The 22,976-nt window shown below is 41.6% G+C and overlaps 1 protein-coding gene across 5 annotated transcripts in view; it reads right to left on the bottom strand.

Annotated features, from left to right (window-relative positions):
• DPP4 (dipeptidyl peptidase 4) overlaps positions 1 to 22,976 on the bottom strand; it is an 82,395-nt gene that overhangs the window by 22,030 nt on the left and 37,389 nt on the right. For all 5 annotated transcript variants that reach the window (XM_047772741.1, XM_047772740.1, XM_047772743.1 and 2 more), the window contains 10 exons: positions 21,413 to 21,525; positions 13,441 to 13,576; positions 11,341 to 11,385; positions 9,167 to 9,274; positions 8,834 to 8,901; positions 7,583 to 7,636; positions 7,080 to 7,201; positions 5,168 to 5,215; positions 4,823 to 4,921; positions 456 to 525 (listed from right to left, as the gene is read on the bottom strand). In XM_047772741.1, coding sequence (XP_047628697.1) covers positions 456 to 525; positions 4,823 to 4,921; positions 5,168 to 5,215; positions 7,080 to 7,201; positions 7,583 to 7,636; positions 8,834 to 8,901; positions 9,167 to 9,274; positions 11,341 to 11,385; positions 13,441 to 13,576; positions 21,413 to 21,525 — 863 coding nt within the window. The remainder of the gene's footprint in view (positions 1 to 455; positions 526 to 4,822; positions 4,922 to 5,167; positions 5,216 to 7,079; positions 7,202 to 7,582; positions 7,637 to 8,833; positions 8,902 to 9,166; positions 9,275 to 11,340; positions 11,386 to 13,440; positions 13,577 to 21,412; positions 21,526 to 22,976) is intronic.

Below are 22,976 nucleotides of genomic sequence, written 5' to 3' on the forward strand. Positions count from 1 at the left end.
GAAAACAGCAAGCAGTAATATTTCAGGAACTAGAGAAAGAGAAGCCTGATATTGGAATAAACTAAAAGCCACCAAAGGGAGATCCTGGGGCAAGTTTGGGGATAAGGAAACAGTAAAGACTGTTGATACTCATCTCTTGCTTATTAAATGTCCAAAAGGCAAGGATGAAAATGGGGACTTGCAAATCCATTTGGAATGCCTTTGGCGTTCATGGGAAAAAAAATCAAAATAAAATTCATATGCCCTTATGACAGAAGAAAAGTGTTTATCTTCTTCCTTAGAAAGATGGTAGAAAACACAGGTTTGGATCTGTGATTGCAAAATAGAAGAAGAAATATTAGAACTGCCTCACAGTGATTCGGGAAGAGATTTGGCTCTATTTTGCAGTAACCTGCACTGGGCAAAACATGTACAATAGTTATCTTCTAAATCATTCCCTTATCTTGAATACTTACACATCTATTAACAGAGGATATTTCTTGGACTTATCAAAATGAGGAGGCAAGATCATCTGATACCAAAATTCTAAACAAAGAGAAAGAGTAATTAGTGACTTAAGAACAATTATTAACACATGGATTTTGGTCCCTTAGCTCTGTCCGTGATAATATGTAGAGTTTAGCAATTTGTTAAATTAGAATAGAAAAAGAAAATGAACCGATTTGATAAGGCATGTTTTTCAGATATAAAAACATTCTCTTTCAGGTTAAATTATCAGTTTAAGGCTAAAATAAATTTGTTTCTAATGTATCTATTAAATACTGTGGTGCCTAGTAAAATAAAAATGCATCTTAGAATTGCTAATGTTTTGTTTTTAGGATTCTGTTCTTTGGCATCTGATCTACTTGTCTAGTTTGTTTATGGCTTATGTTCTAAGTTTGCCTCCAAAATGTTTTCCTCTTCTTGAATTTCCTTGAAGATAGTTAGGATTTTCAGTTGGCCCCAACTCTATCTTAAAATTTGGATTTAATAACATTTTTATAATTCTTACTACCATCCCAGACCGTAAAGCTGAGTTCCTCTTTTCAGCTCTGTGTCTCACAGAAGGAAATCAGCTTTGCATGGAGCAAACAGTTAGTATACTGTAAGATCTTGTGCAGGTCTTTGAATTCTCTGAGCTTGATTTAAGATGAGTTTAATAAAACTGGTCCCTAAATAATAACTTGGTTATCTTTGGTCCTAAATTCAGGCTAATTAGTTAGACTAATCTTTAAGAGAAGGAGAGAGAGTTGTTTCATACTTAAAAATATTTCCAGCTTCAGTAGATTTAAGCTGCAGGGAAAAAAAAAATTTATTCCTAGAGCTGCTTCTTCCTTATACTTATCTTTCTTTTGTTTTTGTTTATCGCAATTCTTTCTTTCTTTTTCTTTTAAACTGGGGAAAAATCTTTTTTTATATTTATTTATATATGTATTTTTTCTGCTGTACAGCACGGTGACCCAGTTACACACACGTGTGTACATTCTTTTTTCTCACATTACGTGTTCCATCATAAGTGACTAGACAGAGTTCCCAGTGCCACACAGCAGGATCCCATTGCTGATCCATCCCAAAGGCAACATTCTGCATCTATTTACCCCAAGTTCCCAGTCCCTCCCACTCCCTCCCCTTTCCCCTTGGCAACCACAAGTCTATTCTCCTGGAAGAGAACATAGGCAAAACATTCTCTGACATCAACCTTACAAATATTTTCTCAGGTCAGTCTCCCAAAGCAACAGAAATAAAAGCAAAAATAAACCAATGGGACCTAATCAAACTGACAAGCTTTTGCACAGCAAAGGAAACCAAAAAGAAAACAAAAAGATAACATACAGAATGGGAGAAAATAGTTTCAAATGATGCAACTGACAAGAGCTTAAGCTCTAGAATCTACAAACAACTTATACAACTCAACAGCAAAAAAGCCAACAACCCAAATGAAAGATGGGCAAAGGACCTGAATAGACATTTCTCCAAAGAAGATATACAGCTGGCCAACAAGCACTTGAAACAATGCTCAAAATCCCTTATTATTAGAGAAATGCAAATCAAAACTACCATGAGATACCACCTCACACCAGTCAGAATGGCCATCATTAATAAGTCTACAAGTAACAAATGCTGGAGGGGGTGTGGAGAAAAGGGAACATTCCTGCACTGTTGGTGGGAATGTAAGCTGGTACAACCACTATGGAGAACGGTATGGAGGTATCTTAGAAAACTATACATAGAACTACCATATGACCCAGCAATCCCACTCTTGGGCATATATCCAGACAAAACTCAACTTAAAAAAGACACATGCATTGCAGCACTATTCACAATAGCCAAGACGTGGAATCAACCTAAATGTCCACTGATAGATGGCTGGATCAAGAAGATGTGGTATATATACACAATGGAATACTACTCAGCCATAAAAAGAACAAAAGAATGCCATTTGCAGCAACATGGATGGAACTAGAGACTCTCATCCTGAGTGAAGTTAGTCAGAAAAAGACAAATACCATATAACATCACTTATATCTGGAATCTAATACATGGCATAAAGGAACCTTTCCACAGAAAAGAAAATCATGGACTTGGAGAACAGACTTGTTATTGCAACTATTTCAATTGAGGAAAGGAGAAAGATTTAGGAATAAAATCTTTATATAGACAGATTTTTCTTCAATTTGTATTTTGCTGGTTATTTTATACCTGCTGATTAAATGTGCTTATGGGAGCAAAATTTTTTTTGTCTCTTTTTTTAGGGCTGCACCCACGGCATATGGAGGTTCCCAGGCTCAAATCAGAGCTGCAGCTGCTGACCTACGCCACAGCAATGCAGGATCTGAGCTGTGTCTTTGACCTACACCACAGCTCACAGCAATGCCAGATCCTTAACCCACTGAGTAAGGCCAGGGATTGAACCTGCATCCTCACTGATGCTAGTCAGATTCATTTCCACTAAGCCACGATGGGAACTCTGAGAACAAAAATTTTAGCCTATTATATTTCAGTAGAATGTCAAGCTGTCATTTGATTGTGATGTTTTAAACCCACCACTTGAGCTCTCCTTTATTTGGATCAGCACTAGGTGACTGTAATTGCTTTTGTTCCACCTTTTAGAAGATGCAGTCTTTTGTTTGGGGGGCGGGGGGTTCTTTCCAATCCCCAGTCCCACTGCCCTCTGCTCTCCTCTCTCCTCCCTGACTTTCCCTCAGACCCTCCTTTCCAGGAGTTTGAATGGTTACAACCATCTCCCTACTGGACTCTTCCATTCTTGCAGCTCCATGCTTCATTCCCTATCAGGTTATCCATCCAATCCGTGGTTTCCCTGACCGTAAACCCTCAGAGACTCCCCACTGTTTTCCAACTGAAATAGAATGTCGCATCTTAGTATGCCATGCCTTCTGCACCAGGTGGTCCAGTTAGCTCTCCAGAACTCTAAGTCCTTGCCAGTCAAGCCTGAGTTAGAGGCCAACAGCACTGGCATCAATCATGGAGGAGCTTATCACAAACTCAAAACCCTAAACCCACCCTGACCTGCTGGCTTAGAATGTGCATATTAATAAGGTCTTGGTGACACATAAGCGCCTTCAGTTTCAGGAGCCCTACTCTAAGCTGTTCTTCAGAAGTACCCTCCACTCTCCATGCTTTTCCTGCCATTTATAGTTAGATGAGCTGATTTTTTCCATTATTATCCTATATTTAGAAGATAATCTTAAACAAATCAATCCTGATAGATTTTCCCCCTCCCCTATAAGCTGTTATCCCCTAATGGAAGCCCCTAATGGAAAAAACAAGCAAACAGGAGTTCCCTTGTGGCCCAGTGGGTTAAGGATCGAACATCAACACTGCAGTGGTTTGGGTTGCTGTGGGTTGCTGCTGGTGGTAAGGGTTAGATCCCTGACCAGGGAACTTCTGCATGCTTTGGGTGTGGCAAAACAAACAAATAAAAACAAACAAATTATAAGATTTTCTGCATAAAGAAACCCCTTGTTTTTAGTGGTCCCTAAACATAATCCATGATCAGGCCACCTGGCCAAGCGGCCAGGCTAACTATCACAGGGAGGAAGTTAGGGAAAATTCAAGATTCTTGTCCTGAGATTGAAGTTTTAACACTTTATAGCCAACTCAAAATTTTTTATACAAATTATTTTCCAATCCTTTTTGTTTAAGGTAAAATGTATTAAGATATCATTAAGTTCACTTGTGCCATACAGAAATTGGCACAACATGGAGTTCCCATTGTGGCACAGTGGTTAATGAATCCGACTAGGAACCATGAGGTTGCGGGTTCGATCCCTGGCCTTGCTCAGTGGGTTAAGGATCTGGCGTTGCCATGAGCTGTGGTGTGGGTCGCAGATGCGGCTCGGATCCCGCGTTGCTGTGGCTCTGGTATAGGCCGGTGGCTACAGCTCTGATTAGACCCCTAGCCTGGGAACCTCCATATGCCGAGGGAAGCGGCTCTAGAAAAGGCTAAAAGAAAAAAAGAAAGAAATTGGCACAACATTGTATATCAACTATACTTAAATAAAAAACAAACAAAAAAGATATCAAGTTAAAAACACAGTTAATATTTAATAGTAGAACAGAATTACTAATGTGATGAAACTGAGCTAACAATAGTGTGCATTTTCTCCAAATATTTTTTTAACAGAATATATTTTACATAGAATGGTACTATATTTTTAAATTAAAAAAATGTAAAGCTAGTAGTTCTTGTGACAGAACATTTCATGGAAAAATAACCTGCGTTAGATTTATGTATAGCATAAAATACATACTGTTAGATCATTACATTTAGTTTTACTGGTGTTTCCATGTAAAGTTATGTTCCAAGAAAAATTTAACTTACTTGTGCCATGCAAATTAATGACGTCCAGTTTTTTTGAGGGCATCTGGACATCCTGCAGCATTTTATCCAAAGCTGAATTGTCTTCCAGGACTCTTAGTTCTAAACAAATAATTGAGATGGCAGTTATGTTACAACATGAAGAATTTGGATTGTGAAAAGCAATAATGAACAAATGGGCAATTCACTGATGGGACTATTCATACTTTGGGTTATAAACCTTGTGTTCAAGGCATTGTCAAGACACTCTAAAGCTAAAGCAAATCCCATTGTGCTAAGTATACATTGCTCCTAGTCACACACACCTTCCTAAAAAAGCAGATGAAGAGTGACGTATGAAAAAAATACCTTTATCACTGCTACTGCTATGCAGAGTATAGAGGGGCAGACCAGGGCCTGTTAACATAATCAGAGAAAAATATATTTTAGTTTTTTCTTTTTAAGAAGATAACATAATTTGCAAAAATAACATGTTACCATTTAACTTTGATAGCATAAATATCACAGTGGATAAAAGGCTTACTAAGTGTTAGCTGATTTTCCCTTTCTTTAAAATGAGGGCAATTTGAGTGTGACAAGTATTACAAAGGCACAGAGCTCTGGAGAATGAAGCAGAAACTGCACCTCTGGTCCTGCTGGTTGCCCTGTGCACATTATTATGCCAGAGCCCAACTTCTCCATCTGTGAACTAAGCCAATGGGGAGCCGCTATCTTTCCCTGATCTAACTCCTTGGTCCAGCAAGGACTGCACCAGCTCCCAGGCCCTGCCTCTTCAGAGCAGAGCTCCAGAGCCCGTCTCCCAAACTCACCCCCATCCCAACCCCCAGACAAGGGGCAGATTTTCCTCTGCTGCTGCCCCCACCGCCAAGTCCTGGGCCAGGCGGCACATCTGCACTGTGCCTGACTTGGATAAGCCATTCCTTCCTGGCATGCAAAAGTGTTTTTCTCACACGCTTAGATCTTCACTATTTATCCCAACTGTGGTAGCTGCAGAGTAGAAGGTAATGTATGGAAAAAGCTATTTTATGAGGTCTTTAATTTTGATGTATTTGTTTCATCATATTAATTTTTACATTTGATCAGAACCACAGTGGAGGCATTATACGGACCTGGGTTTGAATTCCCAACTTTCCTGCTTTGTGACCTAAGACAGGTCTATGCTTCAATCTCCTCACATATGAACTGAGGATAATAACATCTACATTACAGAATTTTCTTAAGGATCAAACAAGGTCATGAATACAAAACTTGAGCACAGTCCCCAATGCATATAGAACACACATCTGGGAAATGGTGACTGGAAAGATTTATCGTAAAGAACTGTGAGGAATAATGTGATATTAAAGAAAATGTGCCAGTAAAGAAAGGTTCAGATAACTGATCTGGAGACCTCTTTTTGGTGACGGACAGTTCTTTTCAGAACATCCAGATTCTTTCTCTCACTTTGAGAAGTAATCTAGCACAGTACTTAATGGCAGAAGCCTGTGTGTGAATCCCGCTGTGTGTTATCAGCTGTGTGACTTGTGCCTCTCCTGCTCTGGATTTTTTCATTTATAATAAAGAAAACAATCATAACAATAACCACAGACAATAAAGCTGTGAGCAGGCTGAGTGACAGGCAGGCACCACCCACATACATTTTTCCCATTTAAAGGAGTAAGTATGTAAAACTGTAATTTGCATTAAAAATATGCACAATATGGGAGTTCCTGCTATGGCTCAGCAGTAATGAACCTGACTAGTATCCATGAAGTTGTGGGTTTGATCCCTGGCCTCACTCAGTGGGTGAAGGATCTGCTGTTGCTGTGGCTGTGGTGTTGGCCAGCAGCTGCAGCTCCAATTTGACTCCTGGCCTGGGAACTTCTACATGCCCCAGGTGCAGCCCTGAAAAGAAAAAACAAACAAAACTGCACAATGTTTGTGTATATGAGGATGAAGGGCCTCTGTCACATATAAGCTCTGAGGTGTGTGTACTTTCAGTCTAAAGCAAGCCGCTCGGAAGAAGGCAAGGAAAAGGTGGTTAACTCACCATTTAAATGAGAGTGAAGGGAAGAGGACTGATTTCAGGAACTCAGATTCAATAGGAGAGAACTGAGGAGGCAGAAAGACTATTTTCCAAACTGGACAGGCAAAGGGAGGCTTCAGGAATGGAGACATGAGCCAGGGGGCTGTCCAGAGAGGCGAGTGAGGTGGGGCAAGCTGCTTGAGAGGGATGTTGAGAGTACACCCCCCTCTCCTTCTGTCCTCAGTTCAGACTTACCAAAACATCTCAGCTGATAGTATTTTGCCTTTTTACTAAATGATGCAGAATAGTACTGACACCTTTCTGGATTCAGCTCACAGCTAAGGCACGTCACTTTTGTGTAGTCATTAAGCTGGATCCTGTAAAACCAATGGTGTAAATTCAGTACCTGATGAAAGGATAAATGAAAGAAGGAATTGAATAATGCCATATTCCAGTTTTAAAAATATCAGAATGCCTGAGCAATACTCAAAAACTTTTGAAATGTGAAATAAATGCATGAATTAATTCACAATAACTTCAAACCTCCCATTGTTTAGAAATATCACGAAGGCATCTAATAGTCATTGGCTTTTGTGGATGTGTGGGTTGGTTTATAGAGGAATAAAAGCATCTGAGAGTAATTCCAGTTTAACATATTAGGACCAGGCAAAATAATTAATACAAAAATAAAAAGCATAAGAGCCAGAAATTTCTCTTCAGCTAAAAGCTCAAGTCAACCACTTGATAAGAACTTTTACCTATAGAGATTTCTTCCTCCTGGCATTCCTTTATGTTCATTACTAATGTAGTACCTGGGAAGAAAATAAATGAAATATACGTCAATGATGTTTTTAAGAAAAGTCAAGTACACGTCGTTTACCTCAGCAGCAGGCATTAGTGTTCATACGAGGCCATGTGCATTAGTGCTTGCCCTTCTTTTATCATTCTTCCCTCCCCCTCATCCTCAGAAGCCACCTTTCCCCATCATCTCTACATACGGGGTTTTTTTTTTTTTTCAAAAGACAAATACCTGAGTACTGGAATTGCTCCATTAATTAAGGTGACAAGTAAAAATTCAAAGACTTCTTTCATAAAAATATGATGGGAAAACTAGCCTGACGTTGAGATCCTATTTATCTACACCGTGTTCCACATTTTCTGTTTCATAACACAAACTACACAGTGGCAGGAGCCCCATCTTCTTGAGTGGCTGAGCCACTATGAAAGAAGACCTTCAAAAACTGCTATGATGGAGTTCCCTTCGTAGCTCATCAGGTTAAGGATCTGACAGAGTGTCCATGAGGATGAGGATTTGATCCTTGGCCTCACTCAGTAGGTTTAAGATCTGGCGTTGCCACAAGCTGCTGCATAGGTCACAGATGGGGCTCAAATCCAGCATTGCTGTGGCAGTGGCATAGGCCAGCAGCTGCCGCTCCAATTCTACCCCTAGCCCGGGGATTTCCATATGCCGCAGGTACAGCCGTAAAAAGAAAAAAAAAAAAAACCTGCTTTGAGCAATGGCAAAACTCCTCCGTGGTAAAGCCAATAAAGAATTATAAAAATGTCTAATGAAAAATAACACTCCCCATCCCATCGACTCATGTGTGGTAGTGGACGGCCTCTGCAAAGCTTTCCATTTTCCAAAGAGTGAAGCTGAGACATGGACAGATAAAATAACCTCTCCAAGCCTTCCAAAAATTCGGCATCAGTTGAAATTTAACAAAATGCCCTGAATGTGGTGTTCCAAGACTTTTAAGAAAAAGAGGCTGCAGCTCCTCTAATGTAAAGCAGGTAAGAGCAAGAGGTAGAGTTGCTTGGTGGCAGGGTATCAAATCTGCTAAGCATATGTGAAAATCATTAAGGCTTCCGTATGTTAAAAAGAAAGAAGTACTGAATACATTCCAAATTAACTACTCTTCATTTGTAGAAGATTTTTCCCTATTTCTGCGCAGAGGAGGGCGTGATTACGACAAATGCATTGATGTCTTAGTGATTATTAGAATACTTACAGGTAATCACTGGTAAGAGCTTCTATCCCAATGACTTCCCAGGCTCCTTTTGTAATAAATGTGCAATTCTGATAGGGTTTTTTTAAAAAAAGAGGTTTATTAGACTCGCTCTCTGATGAAAGTTAAAGGGAGGATTGAATCATTTATATCAGGAATTCAGATAATCTTTTCCTTGGCTCTCCCACCCCATCCCACCTCGCTCCAGATACCACTGAAGAATTTGAATTAGTCTGGTTATTTGTACACACTGATCGACCTTATCAAATGATTTACACTGCAAGTTAGTTTCAAAAAAAGACCAACCCCAAAATAAATTATGTAAAAAATACTCACACTCTTATCTGTTTGGAAATGACAAATGTGTTTGTAGCCCTCTTCATTGCTGATGATCTTGTAGAAGCTATTCCCATCAGAGGTAAAATGAGGTTCTGCAGGCCTAAACTAGAAAATAATAGAAAAAAAATGAAACTTGTTAAAGCACATTAGTTTCCTCTCAGTACCAACTTTAGTTTCATAAAGTCCTCCCAACACCTATGCCTAAAACCCATGTTTCATTTACTTGCCAAATGAAAACAGAATGTCTCAAAAGAAAAGTCTCCTCCTAGAAAATGCAGACAAAATTCCCAACCTCCTAGGGAATTTTCTGTGGGGAATAAATGAGAGAATGCACATGAAGAGGCTTGAATAGGGACACTCAATGCAGAACAGTGGTTACTGTCACTCTTGAGCATCCTCCATCTGTGGAGGAAAATGCTGGGGCTTCTGGCTATTAAGTGTGAGAAAATTAGCATTAGCCTTTCAGTTCTAAGAAGTAAACTTCCCCAATGTCACAAAGGTGCTTTCTTGAAACAGACTAATACAGTTTTTAACTGTTTCTGCTTGGAAAGGGCTTGTAATTTGAGGGATTTCCTAACCTCCGCTCTATTTCTTACATATAATTCTTCCTGAAAGTCAGACTTAGAAACTCTAATCATTTCTGGACTAGATACCATAAGGAATGTCTGTTGTATATTTCCTACAGGAACATTCATATAGGCATCGTCTTTATTATAAGCCTTTTCATTCTGCTTAAGTAGGATCAACAATTTACCCCCCAAAGAACAGTTGTATGGAAATAGAGAACAAAATTTCCATTTTTTACAGTTCGATAAAAGATAATTCTCGGAACATAATGTCGTTTAAGCAGAAGAGTATCGCAGCCTGTAAGTCGCTTTATGACTTTGATTTCCTTACTATATTTGAGAGCAGGTAGGAGATGGTCTTTTAAAATTGGTGGTTCACTTCACCCTCGATGTTTCCTCTCTCATCAGCTCTCATTTGGGGAAGGAAAAAAAATGCTTCCCTCTTCTATTTAGTGATTCAAAGTGAATTCATTTATGGAGCAAGCTGAGGCGTGCAGTACACTTGGTGTTCTCATTACAGAGCCCTGAAACACATTCCCCTCTCTAGACCTGTGTTCACAGCCTTATCTTTTTAATACATTTCCCTGTTTCCCCTGGATGGAGTTGTGCCTAGTAGAAATGTGTGAAAAGTGGCATCTGTCTGGTTAAATACAGAGAGGAAAAAACATATTTTTTTCAAAGAGTCGTGAGGAAGTGTAGCATGTCTCTTGCCATGGAGGAAACCACTTTTCATGTTGGCAAACCTCTTCCCTCTGCCCAATAAATGCCTGAAGAAAAAGGACGCGTGAATGCTAGGGGAGCTCCAAGCCCAGCTGGAAGGGGTCATGATCCAGGACCAAGGCGCTGCACCTCTGTCCTCCGAGATAAGAAAGCTTAACATTTTTTATGTTACTTAATTTTGCACTTAAAAGGGCTTAATAGAAATGGTCATAAAATTTGGTTAGATTTATTCTTCATCTTCCACATGAGGTGCCACGATGGCTGGATTTGCTTCACTCTGCGATCTTGTAGCAACGTGGCCCTGCATAAGGCTTAGTGAAAAGCACGGGAAGTCACTGAGGGTCACCGTGCTTTCTTAGATAAAGTTTGCCATCGGGGTATAGTTAAGTGTTAACCCATATGAGTATGGTTTCTCCAAAGTATGGTGTATAACAGCTGGGGTGTGGATGCCGCTGTGCGGCTGCTGGCTATAGTCATGTCTCTTTATGCAATTGTGCAGGCTGTGGGTGGAAACCTTGTTTTCTGCCTCCTAAGCACCTAACTTTGAATATGAGGTCAACGAGGACATTGGTGTCTTGGCTGCCTTTCAGCAATGATTGCTTTTTAACTTAGGAGCTACAGTTTGCCTAGAGTATGTCTTTTGTTTTGTCTCCTCCTCTCTGGAATTTTCACTTGTCCTTCCATCTTTTTCAACTGAGCATATTATATATTCTCTATAAAAAGATATCTCTCCACAGGGCATTTAAATATTATGAGAAATAGATCAACAAATAATTCTATTAATATTAATAACAACACAGAGGTCTCCTTTGGCATATCTACTTATTAAATAGCTCTGAGTCTCTAATCCATACTACAGAAAACCCCATAACTCTTACAACTTACTCTTCCAACCCAGCCAGTGGTACTGATTTCAATGTGTTGCCGGGCCTAGGGAGAGAAAAAATACAAAGAAGTAAGATATGAGTTCTATTCTTCAGCTGAAATTTGTGGCAATATAAGAAGGATTATACTTAGCTGAAGACTGTCTCCACTGACATGTCTGTATTTATGTTAGTACCTTTTACGTAACTACATTAGAATATTTACGTCTCTTGCCTAAAGCTCTGTCCTGAATGAGTAACCCATATGCCACCCTGGAAGCTCACCCAGCATTTTCAGTTGAACAAGTACAGAACCAAAGATTACATAGTTATCATTTCCCATCCCCACCAGCTTCTTACTCCTTCATTTGTCTCCTGCTTAGTGGCCCCATTCATGCAAGCCAGAGACCTAGGGATCATTCTAGATGCCCCCTCTCTTCACAGCTGCTCCCCTCAGTCCTTGTCTTCTAGTTCTCAGACTTCTCTTGCCCTTCTCCACTGTTACTGCCTTCATTCATGTCAGGTTTCCCAGGTCCATCACCCTGTTCTCATGTTTGGAGACCCTGCTGCTCTTCTCTCCTTCCAGTCTGCTCTCCACTCTGCTCAACCCACAGCTGACCTCATCAAGCAAACAGAGAGTTCCATCTCATTATCATCCTCTCCTATTTAAAAGCTTGAAAGAGCTCCCCATGTCTTACAAAGTAAGGCCAAACTTCTCAGAATGGCACCTGAACCTTAGTTTATATCTCAAACCTCAATTCTCACCATTGTGCCCCTTCTTCAACCCCTAGTCCTATGTACCCCCAGGCCCTGCAGGCTTTGAGTTCTTCACCCCCAGATGACTTTGCACTGTCTCTCCTCAGAGAGTCTCTACTCATAGGATGCCTCCATCTGCCCCACAAACAGTAACGTACCAAGGCTGCCCTAGGTCTCCTCCATGTTGTCTCCCATACCCCTGTGCCTGCCCCCAGTAGAGTTATCTTCTTCTGCCTTACATTTTCTTTGTACCTTGCTTATACTCTTCTAGGTCACAATATCCTGATATTAGGATATTGACATGGCAGGAAGCAAAGAGCTTGTTTTGTTCTGTTTTTAGTTTGGATTCTGGCTGTCATGTGACCTAAGAAAACTTCTTGACCTTACTGAGCCTCGGTCTCCACAGTGTCTGGCTACCGTGAGTGTTCAAGAAATGAATGAAATTCATTTTCACCACAGGATTCCCCACTAGAAAATAAACATTTTGAGGTTTATTAGGCCATGCTGCCTCATTCTGTTTTTTTTTTTCTTTTCCCATCCAAAGCTCTGCACAGAACCTAGAACATAATAGGTATTCAATGATTGCTTAAATAACAAATGAGTGAATAAAGATACAGGGGGCCCATGATTTCTGAGGCAAGAATCTGCCCTGCACCCAACTATGATGAAGCAGGGAGGAAAGGTATCTAGGCAACAAAGCCCATTACCAGAAAAGGGCTTGAAGAGATGTCCTTGAAAAATGCCAGCAAACCTCTCCCAGGCCCTATCCCTCCCGAGGCTATTGGTCCCAAAGGGGCTTTCATTTTGACTCACCAGCTAGACCTTTTGGTCTCTGGGATGGAATTGCCCCCAGCACTTCAAGGTTGGATTAACACTTGCCTTTGCCTTAATGTAACCACCCTCTCAGTCTAGAAGTTATCTATTTACTTTCTAAAGCTGTTTGCTGCTTTAAGATAGTCTCAGTACAGTAACAGACTTATGCCCCCTTGATATTTGTTTTGTTTCACATATACTCAGCAAGTCACTCCCCATCCCCTGTATTTTCTCCATGGAAACATGCTTCCTTGACCTTGGAGCCCCCATGGCTTTCTCAAACTTTGTGAATTCTAACAAATTCTACTTTCTGGCTTTCCAGTCATCACCACCCCTTTCCCAAATGATAGCATCCATAACTAAAACAGTATGGCTGGTGAGAGAAGGTGAAATAGAAATGTCACCGGGTATCGAATTACCTAAAAGTCCATCAAGACTTACTGCTTCAGAGTCAGGAAGAATAGGAACTCAAACTTGATTTCCTCTCCCTGTTTTCATACAGCCCTCAGACCACATGTAGCTCTAGAAATAGAACAAGCGGATTCAACTTTACCACTGAGGAAATCCATCTTCCGGTGGATTCGTCATAGTCACAGATATCGATGATCGAATAGTTCTGAACCCTCCGGATCCACTGCAAAGAAATCCTTTCTTCTGTTACCCATGTCACGCCACACAAGTAGTGATCCCTGAAAGTAGGGCAGGAAGGAAGGAGGGAGGGAGAGAGGGAAGGAGGGAGGAGGGAGGGAAAAGAGAATAATTATTTCTAGATCTTGGTACAAGCAGGCATTTTATTCCACGAAATCAAGTTTAATGGAAAGACAATTTTAAATAGTTGTTGAAACTATTTAACACAACAGTATTTTAACCTTTCTTAAAGCTTAAAGTGTAATTAATTTTAGACGGAAGTGAAAATATATCTAATTGGAAGAACAGTAGCTAACATCCCACAGAGTGTAGCATGCGTGCCTCACACCTCGGCTCCAGACCTCGCAAGTCCTCCACTGGCCTTTGGTGGGGCCAGGATGTCAAGGTCGACATCTCCTTATCTGTTCTCTGCTGCCTTGGGGGAACATTACAGCGAGGCCAGGACACTGGTTGAGATTTGAGTCTTTTCTGGTAATTTGATGTGCTTCTCTAGAACATGCTTCCTTGTAGGGAGAAACTATAGTTGACTCTTTTCTCAAGTACATTTTCAAAGGGGGGACAGTGGACTGCCATCTGTACACACTTTGAAAACCAAATAGTTATGCTATGCCAAACTTTTCTCAAGAGTCAAAATATGAATCTTGTGATGAAATTAAGGAAACTCTTGGTATTTTGTCATAAATGTATACAAATAGAGGTATCTCAAGCAGCGCAGCCTCCTCCAACACATGCTTTTAACAATTTCTTGGAACTATATTTTGAGTGACAGAGAGATGCATGGAATTCATAATTTACCTTTCTGCTAGCCTCCCTAAATATTTGCTCTAGATAATTTATTTTATTTGATTTTGTATGACTGTTCTTAAATCACTCCTTGACCCTACAGCCATATCCGTTCCCCCTAAAATGCACCTTTGCTCTTTCCTTCACAGGCTGTGCCCAACCTCTTCTTGTCACTATGCTCTCCTTGCTTAACTGCAGACTCTCAGAGGCTGGGCCTCAGCTGTCTTGTTCACAGGGTATCTCCAAGTCTGTGGACTATGCAGCACAAAACTGGCCCCCACTGAAATTCTGCAGAATGCAGCAACTGAACAGAGGGGGAAATCCTGTCCCATATTTTGTGACCTAAATGGCTCTGTCTTTCCTCAGAATTCACTCCCTTCACAGACACAAAATCAAACACATATTTATTGAGCACTTAGGATGGATCAGGTGCTGGAGAGAGCACTTTAAACCCCTGCGCACACTGGCTGTGTTGACGCACCCTGGGTACCCGGGCCTCCAGGCTGTCCCCGCTGTAGGTGGCAGGCACTAAAGAAGACCAAAGCCCCTCACCCTTCAGGAAAGCACTGTATTCATACCAACAGGGACTCCCCTCATTTCAGTTCTTTGTCTTGCGTATTAAGAATTGTGCGTGGTCCAGTTTGCAAGGCTGGGATCCCATGAACACCCTATGAGGTTTCTCAGCTGCTTCCCCTTGTCAACCTACCCCAGTCTGAAACGACAGCCATGCTCTATCTTCTTTAGGATTTACTCAAATATCCCCTGCTTATGGTGCTTTCTTAGAGACCCCCTCGCTTGCACCACTACCACCAGTCTCATGGTGCTTATTACGAACTGCCAAGCTGCAGAGTCTGAGAGGGTGAACTCTGCTTGGCCTGCCCAAGAGCAAGGGTGTCTCATCTAGGCTTCCTCTCCTGCACGGAGCCCAAGGCAGAGGCGTTAAATGAGAAAATGGAGAGGCAAACAAATCTTACCAGGATTGGTTTTAAATGCTTGAGTGGAAGAATGAAATGCAAGATAGAAACCAAAAGTTTTTGAAATTAACTTTCTTGACAAGGGGTCAGAAAACGTTCTCAGAAAAGGACTAGCCAGCTGTGCAGGCTGCATGTTCTCTGTCACGACTACTGACTCTGCCTTGGCAGCACAAAAGCAGCCAGAGACAATACGTAGCAGATGAGCCTGGCCATGTGCCAATGAGGTGAAGTTCATGTAAATTTCACGTGTCAGGAAATATTATTCTTCTAATTATTTTTCCTCCCAACCATTCAAAAATGAAATGTCATTCTTACTTGTGGGACCATCCAAAAATGGGCCAGCAGACCAGAGGTGCTAACCCCTGGTCCATACCAGAAGTTCTTATTGTTTTAGGGTTCCTTTGTAACTGATGAAAATCATGGACCTCTCTCTAGGGGGGAAAAAGCCTCTACACACACATGGGTTCCATAAGCATCGATTAGGATTGGGGCTCCAAAAGCAGCTTGCCTCTTTTCTAAAGTGGTCTGGTGAGAGTAAGGGGCAGGTGAGGTGGGAAGAAAACCCTTTAATACAATTAGTGGGTCACCTCATACTAAAAACTTTCTCTGCTAGAAGCTGTAAATTATGCTTCAGGTTCAGCAGTCAGCTCTATAAAAGTAACGTTACCCCTTTTGAAAACACTGACCATTGGAATTTGGGAAGTCAGCCAGGAAACTCACATGCATCTGGCATCTTCCCTGCTTGTTTCTAGATCAAAGGTCCATGAACCTGGATGCTCCTCACCTCCATCACTCTCTGTAGCCCAAGGGGTACTCTGCACCCTGTGAGGGCTCAATAAAAGCAGTTCACCCGAGGAGCAGACTGTAAATTTTGAATTCTTATATAAACACTTCTCTTCTATCATAGTCTCTCTTTAGGATTCGGAATTGAGGGGAGATAGAATGAAGGTGAATAACCAAGCCCTGAGCTGACATCATGCTGGACCAAGAAGTCCATGAGTCGTGAAAAAAGATATAAAGAAACCAACGACTTCAATGTACTTTTGAAGATATACATAAGGCCAGAAAAAACTAACAAGCAGGATCATCAGCTATACTTGGCACTAGATGCTGATTTTATTCCGTAAAAACAGAGAGGCATATATTGAATAAGCTTGTTGTAGTGGTTGGAGGAGGGACAGAAGGAGGACCAGGGACTCTAGAGGCAGCCTGGCTTCCCTAAAGTCACTGACTATCTATCCCAGGTTAGACATAGTGTCAACAAGCTCTTCTAACTGCTGGAACAGGACTAGTCCAAGAGGAATATGGCTGATTTTAATACTAAAGCAATGAAGTAATTTCTGGACATGACAAGAGTTTCACACCCATGTGGAGTCCATTCTGTGCCAGGAATTGGTCTAAATGCTGCCATAAACCTCATGACTTCAGGAGGGATCTGTGTTAGAAATCATGTTTAGCAGACAAGTAAACAGAAGCGCAGAGGGGTTAGGTCACTTGTCCAAGGTCACACACTGGAAAGGGATAGATTCAAAACAAGCAGTTGGCTTCAGATTTCCTGCTCCCAGTTGTTCCCTCTGAAGCACTTCCACTCATCCCTATGGTAAACACTGCTGGTCAGCTTCACCCTCTTAATTCTTCTCAGGATGAAATTCCTTGCTCTCTGAACTCTATTTATTCCTAGAGAGTGTGTAGACTGAATAAGTGAAGTTTATAAAGCAAATCACATTTGAATGCACTCAGAGAGATTTGCTTTGGAAAGTCATATTGCAGGGGATCCCTTTGTAATGTCACTGTTGCCTTGCAAACAGTAGGCATTTAATAAATGTTGTGTGGAGAGTAATTCCCCTAATTTGCATAAATGTTTCTTTTGGTTTATTAAGGATACTTAAAATAAGGTACCTATTACTAACTGTGACGAATATTGGAGAGAAAACCACTACGAAGAGTAACTACCTATGGTGGAGGAATTAATTCAATGAACCACTCAGGGACACGGGTATCCTGCCAGCACTGGCCACAGGCTCCATGCCACGCTCTGCTCTGTCAAGAATACCAACCCTCCTGGGGCCACTGACAGATCACAGAGGACAGGGGCAGATCTGACGGGTGCAGTTTCCATTCATGTGAACGACTAACCTGCCTATTTTCTTACAGGTGATGCTTCCAGGGTATTTCAGTCCATTTCATTTATCTCCTAATTGAAAATCTCAGAACTTGATGTCCCCACTTTACAGACAAAGGAGCATCAGCTCTTAGGAGAAGACATAGTAGCTTTATCTATTGTGTCCCTCAGGAGCAGAGAGAATGGAGTGGGGCAGGTCTGGAGCTGGGAGAGATGGGGCCCCAGAGTCATTTGGCAGTAAAGCACACCGTCCCCAGTCCTCTAGCTTCAGGCATCAGAATTCACATGGCTGGGAGGAGAGAAAAAAGAGGGACTGCAAGCTTATTGTGAAGGCCATTTTTCGTGCTGGCTGTACAAACTCCTACCCCCTACATGTAAAGTCACATGTACAATACACCTCAACTATCCACCCAGTCATCCATCCGTCCACACTGAACTTATCCAGTCACTTATTCTGCATACACTGGGTAGGGCACTTGCTACATCCAGGCACTCTTCAAGGTACCAGAGATGTTTCTGTAGGCTTGGCCTGGCCCCTACTTGTAGAACTGGTCCTGCTTCAATCCAGCCATGTGAGCCCTGCTCTAAATAAAAGTTAGGAGATTTATGATTTTACATTATATGCTGTTTTCTCCCAAATATTCCAAGCTCTCAAATTCCCGTTATGGGCAGTTGATACAAATGGACAGCTTAACTACTCTGATCGATTTGAGCTCTAGATCAAGGATGGCAGAGCAACACAGATGCCATCTTCAGAGGAGCCCATTCTACCCAAATGGCAAACCAGCCTTATCTTCCTGTGGGATTTCAGCTGCTGGAAGCTCTGTGATGAGAGGGAGAGGCTTAAGGAGAAAATTAGTGATGGGCATGTGCGGGCAGAGGAAGAGCGGCACTCCTGCAGGGCCTTGTGCTCCAGGAGACAGTGGATTACAGAGAGGGTGACACAGAGCAGGTGCTGGGCAGCTGAAGAGGCATAACTGGCCTGGATTAACTTGGCCCTGCTTATCTTTGTATCAAGCCAGAAAACAGAGCACCACTGTGGACTAGAAGGTTTTTCTCCAGAGGGGAGCTTGAGCCTGGTTTTAGCAAAGCTGCAGCTGTACTGGTGCTAACAGAGATCAGAGCTGGATTGGCAGTTTCATAAATCACACATTTCTACAGAATTTCCCCAAATTATTCTTTGGTCAAATACATTCCATAGGACATATCCACAGTGAGTGAGGCATGAGCACAGCATAAAGAACTACAAAGAACAAAGACTTAAGGATTCATGCATGTAGGGTGAAAAATAAGTCCATAAACTTCTTAAATATCCTAAGCTCTGAAATTCACAGCTGCGCCCTGGAAAGTCTAAGTGGGGAAGATGTCATCTCTTTATCATCTGTGAAACGACCGTGAAAATGACACCACAGGCAGCATGTGGATAATAAATGAGACAATGTGAGAAGAGCACCAAGCACAGTCCCAAACAGAGTGAGCACCCAATACGTTTTTTTGTTTTTTTGTTTTTTGACTTTTTTTCTTTTTTTTTTTTAGGGCCACATTTGCAGCATATGGAGGTTCCCAGGCTAAGGGTCAAATCAGAGCTGTAGCCACCAGCCTATGCCACAGCCACAGCAACATGAGATCTGAGTTGAGTCTTCGACCCACACCACAGCTCACGGCAACACCAGATCCCCAACCCACTGAGAGAGGCCAGGGATCAAACCCGCAACCCCATGGTTCCTAGTCAGATCCGCCTCTGCTGAGCCATGATGGGAACTCCACACCCAATACATTTTAACTCCATTATTCAACTACTCTGGCCCGGCAGGGGCAGGCCTCCATCCTATTCCCAGCTCCCATGCTAACTTGCTGTGTGACCTTGAACAAATACAGTTACCTCTCTGGACCTCAGATCTCTCATCTGTGTCTCAGAGTGGTGTTCTAAGTGTGTTCTGGCAGCCCTGTAGGTTCTGTCTATTCTGAGACTCCTGAAGGAAGAGGAGGGCATGCAGGCCTGTCACCTGAGCAGCTATCTGCCTTTTGCTCACTGGTACTGCACCTCTATGTCGTCTCTCACCTGAATAGAGGTTTCTGGGTCCTTAAAAACATGTGTAAGGTCCAAAGCCCCTTCCAGATCTAAAACCTTTCAGTGTAGGAGCTCCTGGCTCATCCTCCCTGCAGACCAGATGCTTGGCGTGGACCAAGGGGGCACACAGGGTCTCCTGCTCTTTTGCTGAGCAGCTCCTGGCTTCTACCTGCTCCATGGTCCTCATGCCAGAGCTCCTCCTCCCCACTCGGCCTGTCCAATCTGCTCAGTCTCAAGGATGCTTCCTTTGATCCCCTGGGGTGACGGAACACCCATCACCCCTTCCTCAGAATGCTTCTAGCCTTTTGTATATGCCTGTCTTAGGCGGTATGGGCATCATTTATTGACCTGTTTTATATCCTCTGCCCTATTGTAAGTGCCAGAAGGCAGACTCAGCCCTATGGAAAACTGTGAGTGTCAAAAGTGGGTGCTTAATCATGTTGCTGGAAGAGATGTCTGGACAGGACCAAACAGCAGATTTTAGAACTTCCAGGTAAATGTTTATACACTTGGACAAACTTGGGGGAAAAAAAATTAACTTACTTATAGTTACTTTTCCTTGGGGATGAATGGGTTAACATAGATATTTCTAAAGCAAGTCAATGGATTAATGACCACAGATCAAAGCCTACAGTATGCTTGATGTAGTAAATGCAACCCTGAAAAGGAAGATGCTTCCCTATTGCTCTGCTGATGACTTCAGGCATCTGAGGGCATCAGTTGAATTCACACAGAGGGAGAGACACCTCCCAGAGTGCTTACAAGCTCTTTCTTTGAAGTCAGAAGGGCTTGAATACAACTCCTACTGGGTCATTTTCTTAACTTCTGGGCCTCATTTTATCTGTAGAATATACATATAATTGTTGGAGTTACTTAAAGACTCATAAGATAAAGCATGTAATGCCCTGTGTGTGGCACATAGAGAATGCTAAATATATGTTAGTTATTTAGAAGCAACAACAAAACCAACATAAGTGGGAGAAGAATAGAGAGCAACCTGAAAGCCATAAGTTTCATGCAATTTGGTGTTTATCTTTACGGGAGAACAAAGGAAGGTATGAGGATTTCAGACCATTAAGGATCATTCAAACAAGTGACAGCATGAGGCACATCAGTGTCATAGGGGTCCCTAAAATTAATCCACGGTTTCCCTGAATTTCTCTAGGTCTGACCAGGCCCTGCACAACCCCCTGTGATCTGACTTTACCCTCATTACTCCCCTTTCCACACAAATTCTCTGGACTGTGTGACCTCCTATCAGGGCCTCTACTGCACCAAGCACTCTCTCTCTTCAGGGACTTTGCACCTGCTCCTCCTCTGCCTGGATACAGCTACTCATGCTCTCCAGGTGGCCGATCCCTCCTTCCTTTACGTCACTGCTCACAGGTCTCTTATTAGAGAGACCTTCCCTGACCTGGCTCCCACCATCATCATCGCATCTGCTCTCCTCTGATTGTCTTCACAACATTTTACTGCCTCATAGTTTATTTTACTATTTTATTTTATTTTGTTTTATTTTATGTTTCTGCCAGCACCCATGGCATGAGGAAGTTCCTGGGCCAGAAAACGAATCCCTGCCACAGCAGTGACAAGGCTAGATCCTTAATTACTAGGACACCAGGGAACTCCATCACTTTTTATATCTTTGTTTACTTGGTTGTAGTCTGCCTGCCCCATCTTGAATATAGGCTCTGTGACACTGGAGACCCTGGCTATTCTATTCATTGTGCCACCCCACCCCTGGAACTTTGCCTGGCATAAAGACAGGAGGTAGGTATTCAGCAAAGAGTGACTGAATGGATGAATGAATGACGGGCCAGGCCAGGTGACGGCATGGAAGGTGCCATTGATTCTGCCCTTCAGAAAGTGTTTTCCCTGGGAACTGTGGAACTGTTTACAACAAAAGCATTTGGGTCAAGTGTCTTACCCTATTAACACAGACGCCGGAGGAACGATTTGGTAGGAAGTTACACTGGCGTTTGGGCTAAGAGTCCTGGTATCTACAACAAAGAACTTTACCGTTGGATTCTCAGCTCCTGCCTAGGAAAAAACATTCACAGAATTGGTATTGACAAAAAAAGGTAAAACATCACACACGTTTAAAGCTGTACAAAAATGTCTATTAGGGCTATGGTATGATAAACAATCAGGTGCTTTCAAACAATTTAATATAGATTAAATCAACATAAGGGAGAGTCATGAAATGCAAACTTTTCATGTTCAGGAAGAGATATCTACATGACATGAAGGCCCAAAACACTCCTGTTTAAATAATGAATGTTCATAATTTATGCATTTTGCACAAACAAGAACAAATTGGTTAAAATCAATTCTATTAATTTGCAAATATACCCTGACTCCAGGAGACAAGATGATGGATGGCTGACCACTAGGATTAATAAGCTGGATCAGCCCAAGATACAATCCACCAGGAAAGTTCATTTACCTGAGCCAAAAGCCAAAACAGCTAATTAGGAAGCCATCATTTCCACTCCAAATTCAGGTTCACTAATTTGGAGCTTTACAATCAATATTGTGACAGAAATCTATAAAATTGTTTTATATGTATACATAGATCTTCAATTGACAAATTAGTTAGAAATAATATGATATTTTTAGTGAGAACATTCTATGGTATTTTTTTTGCCAGTTTCTCTCTTCAAAAAATAACATTCCACTGAAAATACGTCTCCATATTTAGTCTGTGATTTTTTTTTCTTTTAACTTCCTCTGTCTTCCTAAAATGGCAGATCTTCATAAGGCAAATGGAGTGAGTTGGTAAAAATAAAAATCCCTTTTCCCAAACTGCTTACAGCAAAAACACTTTACTATTAGATTTTCCTTTAGGTGATAGCATGGCTATTATTATTATGATGCTGGTGAAAAATCCTGGTTCCTTTCCTTCCTAAATCTCCAACTTCCTTGGCTTACACTGCTTAATAAAGCTCTTCAATTTTCATAAACATGCAACCCAGAAGGGGGAAAGAGCCCTGAAAACAAAGACATGACACTATTATTCCAAATGTAGGACGTGTGAAATTTACATTAGTGCCAAATCTATGCTAGAACCACTAAAAGCTAGTCATGTGTCTGTTAGTTAGTAATACAACCTGACATATAACCACGCTTTTCAACTTCATCTAGGGCACAGTCCAACTTCTACAAATGAGATGAGCTTGTGATTCAATTACAGCGTCTCTTTTCCTCCATTCAAACATTTTTATTCCCCCTACCTCTTTCAAAAGCATTTTTCCCCATCTTTTTCGGCTTGTCATTCCTCAAAGTTTTTGGAGAAATTACAAAACCTTAAATCACACTCTTTCCTGGGATAATAAAAATACTTTAAAATTGCCAGATGCTGTTGACTTCAGCAAGAGTAATCACAGCAAGCTGTTGAAGAGAGACTGACAATATTTTCATTAGCAGGAAAGGATTAAATGAAACCATTCTTTTCCCATCAAATCACGGAACCGCTATATGAACAGAGCACA

Source organism: Phacochoerus africanus, chromosome 3, assembly GCF_016906955.1.
Source record: "Phacochoerus africanus isolate WHEZ1 chromosome 3, ROS_Pafr_v1, whole genome shotgun sequence".
In the NCBI taxonomy this organism is placed as follows: domain Eukaryota; kingdom Metazoa; phylum Chordata; class Mammalia; order Artiodactyla; family Suidae; genus Phacochoerus; species Phacochoerus africanus.